Raw genomic sequence first — 7,774 nt, forward strand, 5'->3', positions numbered from 1 at the left:
ATTATTATAAAAAGGTGCTGAGTTGCATATTGCCGACTAAATCAGGTGGATTTTTTTCATTTGGAAGCTTTCACATGCCTGTAAAGTGTAGGGATAGGCTTGTGAGCATATTTTGAAAATGACCCAGCCCGTAGAATCTCTTCAATGTTTGGTATCAGACACGCATGCCACTCTGAGACAACTTCCGCTCAGGATCACCTGTTCGTTTACGGAGCATTTGATGGCTGGAGAAATCAGCCGGCACTGCGCACTCGAACACACCTGCCTGAAGCTAGTTGAGATGTATTTAATGTAATCGTTAGGTAAAATTTAGAAGAAGCGGTTCATCCTCACGAGGCGATGGTTCTTGCGTTTATTCTATTTGAGAGTTTGATAGACGTTAATGGTCATTGTGTGGAAAAGCTGTGAAGAATCTAACACGACATAAGGGTGAGTGAATGACAGAAATCTATATAATAATAATAATATTATTTTCTATCAAACAATGACAAATGTACAACTTCAAAAATGTGTATTTAAACAAAGACAAGTTTATTCATTGCACACATGTTAAGTAAAACTTTACAGGACTTTTCTTTGCACACACTAAAGGAAAATTGCACATACGTATTTTATTGCACATATACTTGATTTTATTTGCACATATACTTAATTTTCTGCAAATATGCTTAATTTTTCTGCACATATACTTCATTTCTTTTGCACATATACTTCATTTGATTTGCACATCTACTTCATTTTATTTGCACATATATTTCATTTTTTGCACATATACTTCATTTTTTTGCACATATTCTTAATTTCTTTGCACATATACTTTAAAACATATACTTATTTATATCACACATAAACTTAATTATTTTGCACATAAAACTAAATGTTTTTTTTCCACACATGAAGAGAAAAGCTATGTATAGGAGGTTTGGGGTTCATGAGGAGCAGATGAGGAGTCACTACTGTTACAGTAGTGTGAGTTATAGAAGGAGATTCGGGATATAGTACGAGTTGTTCTTATTAACACACAAATGCTTCAATGCTGGACTCTTGAGGTATCTCTCCCGCAGTAGCTGTGTTTCTGTTATTTCCCTTTCTTTTCTAATTTTCTCCGCCTGTCGTTCTTTGGTCTTTTTCTCAAGCCAGTGATGAAGAACAAACAATCCTTTTGTTTTGCTGGGAGCTTTGGTCTTCTCTGGACCTTTCAGGTGATCTTGGGTATCTCCAGCGGGACCATAAGGATCTGTCATGATGGTGTTTTCATGAGTGTCTTTCTCCTTCTGAAGGGTTTGTTGTTTGTTAGTGTTGCTCTCTGGATGGGATTCTTTCACAGGTGTCTCCTGCTGCTCTGGAGCTTCTGGCTGAACTTCATCCATTTCACTTTCACTATCCAGCATCTCCGTGTTCTCCATCCAACAAAACATCGGTTGATCTTTTATCATGGGCTTGGGTCTTCTGTGTCTGGTGTCCTTCAGCTCAAATGGAGAGATGAACTTCACCTCAGGCTCATCAGACTCGGTGTTATCATTCACCTCCATGAGGATGAGATCAGACTGTGATGAAGGTGCTGACAGTGATAGCGCCTCGGTATGTTCATATGGGATGTAAGGAGATGATCCTGAAAAATGAAGACGTTGAGAGAGTCACAATGTTTTATCTCGACACAATGTACTCTTGTCACATCTGATATACTTTCTCTTACCTGCATGGTCCGTGTCTTTAGCATTGTTCACTTTCTTCGCTGATCTTTCACTCTCCAGCATCTCTTTGTTCTCCTCCATCCAACTAAACATTGTTTGTTTTTTCCTCATGGGCTTAGGTCTTCTCTGTCTGGTGTCCTTCAGCACAAATGGAGAGATGATTTGCACCTCATCTTCATCTTCAATGTCCATGAAGACAAGTTGTGTAAAGAGATCAGACTGTGTGGTGACCAGCTGTTCAGGCACTGATGAATGATGGGAATTTACCCTCTCAGCTGTTGGAGCTGGTGTTGGTGGACCAGCTGATATTGGCAAAGGAGATGAAGTGAGTGTTGATGTTTTTAGTTTCATCTTGTCATACATCACCTACTTTCTCTTACCTTCATATTTTGTCACCTCCGTCTGTTCAGGATTCGGGTCGGGTGAGGCAGATCGACGAAACCCTGATGAATGAAGAGATGGAGAGAGTCTCAAGGTTTTACCTCAACATACAAAGTGTTTCAACTGTGAAAACTTTAAAAACTTTCTCTTACCTTCAGGATCCATGTTTTCAGCTTCCTTCATCACTTTCCTCCTTGAACGTCTCATCTTTGATCGCTCAGGTGATGAAGTTGATTGTTTAGGATAAACACGTCTCACCAGCGGTTCAGGCACTGATGAATGATGGGATTTAGAGAGTCACAATGTTTTTACCTCAGCACAATGCACTCTTATCACATCTTTATAAACTTTCTCTTACCTTCATGATCCGTTTTCTTTTCACCCTTCTTCAGTTTATTGACTGAAAGTCTCTCCTCTGATCTCTCAGGTGATGCAGCTGCGGGTTGAGGATCCACAAGTATCGCCAGCGGTTTAGGCACTGATGAATGAAGAGAAAGAGAGTTTCAAAGTTTTACCTCGAAAAATTTAATATTGTCATGTCTTTATAAATGTTTTCTTACCTTCATGATACATGTTTTCAGCTTCCTTCCTCTGGTTCCTCCTTGAACGTCTCACCTTTGATCTCTCAGGTGTTGCAGTAGAAGGTTGAGGATCAACACGTATAACCAGCGGTTCCAGCCTTGATGGTTGACGGGATTTTATTCTCTCAGCTGGTGGGCATGGAGCGACTTGTATCGGTGGAGGAGATAGTGAAAGTGTCAAGGTATCGATGTTCAATGGAGAAGCATCTCTGGATTCTTTCCTAGACTTTCTGTGAACTGCAGGACTTGTTTTGTTGTCAGTCTGCATCTTCTTCATATCTCTCTTTTGTTCCGATACGTTCACATGTTGCTCTGAATGTTTGGCTCTTTTCTTGGCTTTCTTTGACCTCACAGGTACTGAAGCAGAGTTTTTCACCAGCGGTTTCAGTGTTGACTCTCTCCTTATACCTTCAGCATCATCTGTCTTTCTCTCTCTCTTCCTCATCTCTCTCCTACCTTCCCTGGCTTTCTTTCTCTCTCGAATACTTTCAGTCTTTGTTTCAGATGTGCTCACCTCCAGATTCTCTGAGATCACTCCCTCTTGCTCTGTTATGGAGTATCTTTTCTTGATCTTCCTCATTTTCTTGTCATGTCTGGAACTTGTCGGTGTGGAGTCATCTTGACGCTGTGCTCCTCTCTGATCTTGCTCCTGTACAGTGTTGGTTATATTGAGTTACTAAGTAATTAGTTACTGTAATTTAATAACATTCCTTGAAAAAGTATGTAAGGATTACTCTTTTTTTTTCTGTAGTTTAATTACAGTTTCTTCTGATGTAATTGAACTAAATACTGTGTAATATATTCAATAGTGAAAATGACATCAACACTAAGTCTAAATTTAAAATGTATGCTTTAATGTATCCTTCTCACATTGGTTTACTTTGGTCAGTTAGTAAAAATAATTCATGAAGTTATTTATTTGAAATAATTAAGAAAGCCGTTTCATGTCTATCCTTGAATCAATGCTAATCAAGATTGATGTAGGACGTAGAAAGTAATTAGGAATGGATGGAGAAATTTGTACAGTAATGTAATAACACTATTTAATATTTAGTTAATAGTAATTATCACTTTTTCAAAGTAACTTACCCAACATTGCTCCAGTGTTTGGTTGCATTCCGGATCTGACGTCTCGTGGCCCAAACATCCACAGTTAACTTGTCCCATGATGTGAAACTATACTAAAGTCACCTACTTACTTTATTACTAAAATACTAAAAAAAGTATTTATGGTACTTTTTTGCAAAGCGCAAATGTAAAAGTAATCGTGAATACAAACTAGTAACTCCGGCACTTGCTCGCGCTGATAAACAAATTTGCGTTGATCTCTGACGTCATCAACAATATTAGTAACCAATGGAAACCAAAGCAAACCTTAAATATAAACATAAACCATTGAAATAAAGACTTAAACTACAATAATCATTTAAATTGGAATGTTTCATCAATTTGTTACAGCTGAGAGCATTAGGCAAATGTTTAACAAGCAGAGAACACGAATCAGTGACTGTAATAAAGTTTATGGTGTAAAAGACGCCATCTAGCGACTCTTTGAACTAAGTGCATTATTTAAAGGAATCTGTGTGATTAAATAAGCCGTTCGCGTTAAACATCCACGTATCGCGAGATCACGCTGCTCCCGTTTGACGTGCGATCTGCGCAGAGCAGCTGAGGTGATTTGATTTACATCTTGATGTTTTCATTGTCGTTGGTAAAATTTCGGTGTGAGATTTATCAATAAAGTCGTAGACTCTACAAAAGAGATACGAACAAAACTCAGATGTGGGCTCAGCCTCAGTATTATATACACTAAACTTACAGCTCCATTCTAAAATGTACATGTAGATGTTTTGAGAGATGTCTTTTAACTCATGGGTGTGTTATTGAATATTCTCTTATTTTAGTCACAGATGTGAGGGAGTATATATTGGTTTGCCTAAAGCAGCTCTAGTGTGTATTATCTTTATGTATTTGCTGTAATATTGTTTAAACTAATGTGAAGTTTTTTTCTGGGAAATGTTTATAATAGATCGTGCTTGTTTTCTGCTCGTGTCTATTGCCTCTCATCACACAATAAATCAAAAAGTAAAAAAAATAATTCAGTTTTCATGCCTAAAATGTTATGAATAGTATTCAGGGCACGTTAACATTGTTGCCAATAATAATGGTCAACTTGAATCTTGTTTCATATTGAATTATTTTAATTTACTATTATTTGCTTTAGTTTTCTGTCATTGTTAGTGTATTACCAGTGACAATAACACCAGTGACAAATTCCCATGAAAGTCACCTCAAAACTGGCATGGTGATGCACACTTAAATCTATACATATACCGATTAACATGTTTTATCCTAGCCTTTCCAATATATTCCTCTATACTGACACAAACTGAAGCAACACAAATGACGCTTTTACAGAACCCCTGCAAAAATCGACATTTTTAATAAAAGTTCTAACTTCTTTTAAGGAAAGTGACTCTCACATTGTGTTTGTCTGAATAGATCGTTGACCTTTGACCTTGTAAGTACTTTTTTACTATTAATGCCAATAAACCAATATAACACTAAGAAACTATTGAAAAAAATATTGATAGTTAGACGTCAAAAAAATCATAATCATACAATGAGGAAGAGAAACAAATATTGATAGTTAGACTTCACAAAAAGCATAATCATACAATGAGGAATAGAAAAAAATAACATAAACCAGAGGGAGGAATTATATGAGATTAAACCATGAGAGCAATTTTTGAATTTTTAATTATTTTTTGGTTCCTTATGCCCACACTAGACTACATTTAGGCATTAAAATCAACCCAAAAAATTGACAATAGTTGATTTTTACCAAAATATGCATTTGTGGATACAACATTTACCAAGTATAGTAAAAAGATAAAAAATATATTCATTACTATAGAAAAGTATCAAATAATATCAAAAGTATTAAAATATATTCTGATATTGTTTTTTTGTGAAAGATACTGTGCAAAACTCATTACAAAAAGGCTTGTAATGAGGAATATCTAAACCCAAATCTTTCTCTCAGGACATCTTCATGTGTTCTGTTGGAGGGTCTCTGGAAGATTCAAACATTCAACACATCTAGAAACAATACCTATTGTTTCGAGTTCAAGAGTCATGATGTTATATAGATGCTCATGGGGTTTGTAAGTTTCAAAACTTGAAATATTTACTTTTACATAATTCCTTATTCCTACTTATTATTTACATAATGACTTTATATCCCCAAAATAAGTGGCATAATCACAGAATCAAGTGTCTTAAAGATATATATATATATATATATATATATATATTATATTTTGAACCAAATAAAGAAATCTTGGTAGGGTGACCATTTTAATTGCATTTACACAGCCAATCATTGTTAACGGGAGTACCCGCCAGGCCTCCACATCACGCCTCAGTCTGTCTACCATAACTTTGTAATTTGTTTCATGTAATTACTTGTATTTTCACAGTGACACCAAGATATTTTATTTACTCAAAGTTTTAAACGGAAGATTATCGATAAAACCTCTGTCCAAAGTATCATATAATGGCATAAATTCACTTTTCTTCCAGTTAACGTTGTATCCCGAAAGGGTACCAAACTCCTTGATAAGATCAAATAAAAAAGGCAGAGATCTCTCCGGTTCCGATAGGAAGAGAAGGATATCATCCGAATACAAGGAAATCCGATGTTCCATGCCCTCCATCTTGACAGGGGATATCTGCGGATGACCCCTTATACTCACTGCCAAAGGTTCCATCGCTATGGCGAAAAGTAAAGGGCTCAATGGACAACCCTGGCGGATACCCCGATGAAGAAGAAACAAGGGCGATTTATTGCTGTTGGTGAGCACCGAGGCAGAGGGGCAAAGGAACAGCATCTCTACCCACTTCACGAGTTCACCTTAGCAAATAATTAAAGGGGGGGCAGCGTGGATACGCTGAGAATTTAGTATGCGTATCTGGCATGCTGTCCGGGGAGAGGGCTCCGGGGTCGGCATTCTCTCCCGACCCCGGAGCGCTCCCCCTTGTTCGGGGCGAGGGCTCTGGTCTCTGTTTGCCCGTGCCCCGAGCGCTTTCCCCCCCTTTTGGGTAGAAAATAGTTTTTTATGGTGAGGAGTCGGGGTGGAGGTGGGATGCTGCAAAATCTATGAATGGAGGAGGTAAGGCGGTTTCACGATTTATAGAGCTCGTTCTGGTTTGGAAGGATAGTGATGTGATTGCTAATGCCGGGCAGCTGCGTGATTTCTGATGCCGTGCAGCTGCTTAATTATTTGCACGTGCTCCTCCCGAACTTTGTTAATAAAACATAATTTCACGAGTTCACCTTAGCAAATAATTAAAGGGGGGACAGCGTGGATACGCTGAGAATTTAGTATGCGTATTTGGCATGCTGTCCGGGAAGAGGGCTCCGGGGTAGGCATTCTCTCCCGACCCCGGAGCGCTCCCCCTTGTTCGGGGCGAGGGCTCTGGTCTCTGTTTGCCCGTGCCCCGAGCGCTTTCCCCCCAAAATGCGACTAATGCAGGACAGCAGCCAAAGCTGGGCGTTATTGCCCCCCAAAATATTAGCAAGGTTTACAGCTGTGAGTTGCTGGCCTTCGTTTTGAGTAGGGTCCCGGCTGGAGCCTCTGCGGAGTTTATTTCTGTGGGCTTATGTGCGGTACTGATATTGGTGTGGTCATTGGAAATGTGGATGAGGCCCCTGTGCGGAAGGTGCTGCTGCTGCGGTTTAAACGACGTGTATGGGAACCCCTACTGGGACGGTGCTACGTCTGAGGCGGTAGAAAGATACTGCCGGGGCGGCGTTGCTGCGGCGGATTTAGATATATGTAAAAGGGGGCCCCGGCTGGGGTAGCACTGCTGCGGTAGTGTCAACAACGGATAAAGGCCCCTGCTGGGGTGGCGTTGCTGCTGCGGTGTGTAGAAGAGAGACCCCTGCTGGGGTTGCGCTGCTGCTGCAGTGTGGAATATAGGTAGAACCCCTGCTGGGGCGTCGATGCTGGTGCAGTGGGAAATACAGATGAAGGCCCCTACTGGGGAAGCACTGCTGCTGCAGTGTGAAATATAGATAGAGACCCCTGCTGGGGTGGTACTGCTGCGGCAGTG

General features: G+C 39.6%; 1 protein-coding gene across 2 annotated transcripts; it reads right to left on the reverse strand.

Moving 5' to 3' along the window:
• Positions 1-641: 641 nt before the first annotated feature.
• Positions 642-4,152, reverse strand: LOC130429001 (uncharacterized). 2 transcript variants are annotated; one of them, XM_056757335.1, is made up of 5 exons: positions 3,746-4,152; positions 2,636-3,305; positions 2,434-2,553; positions 2,228-2,347; positions 1,934-2,137 (listed from the first exon to the last, which is right to left on the reverse strand). In XM_056757335.1, the coding sequence occupies exons 1-5, from the start codon at positions 3,821-3,823 to the stop codon at positions 2,061-2,063; spliced, it is 1,065 nt and encodes a 354-aa protein (XP_056613313.1). In that variant the 5' UTR covers positions 3,824-4,152; the 3' UTR covers positions 1,934-2,060. The 2 variants fall into 2 exon arrangements, with proteins under 2 accessions (XP_056613314.1, XP_056613313.1); XM_056757336.1 differs by lacking the exons at positions 2,434-2,553; positions 2,636-3,305; positions 3,746-4,152 and adding an exon at positions 642-1,612 and having other exon boundaries at positions 1,697-2,137; positions 2,228-2,323.
• Positions 4,153-7,774: the final 3,622 nt, after the last annotated feature.

Source organism: Triplophysa dalaica, chromosome 9, assembly GCF_015846415.1.
Source record: "Triplophysa dalaica isolate WHDGS20190420 chromosome 9, ASM1584641v1, whole genome shotgun sequence".
NCBI classification, from domain to species: domain Eukaryota; kingdom Metazoa; phylum Chordata; class Actinopteri; order Cypriniformes; family Nemacheilidae; genus Triplophysa; species Triplophysa dalaica.

Excerpts from the sequence above, each read along its gene's own strand:
- LOC130429001 (XM_056757335.1), bottom strand. The coding sequence starts at position 3,823 with ATGGGACAAGTTAACTGTGGATGTTTGGGCCACGAGACGTCAGATCCG. Across the intron at positions 3,306-3,745 it reads AAACACTGGAGCAATGTTGG|GAGCAAGATCAGAGAGGAGC; the intron begins GTAAGTTACTTT and ends AACACTGTACAG. Across the intron at positions 2,554-2,635 it reads TGAAAACATGTATCATGAAG|TGCCTAAACCGCTGGCGATA; the intron begins GTAAGAAAACAT and ends TTCATTCATCAG.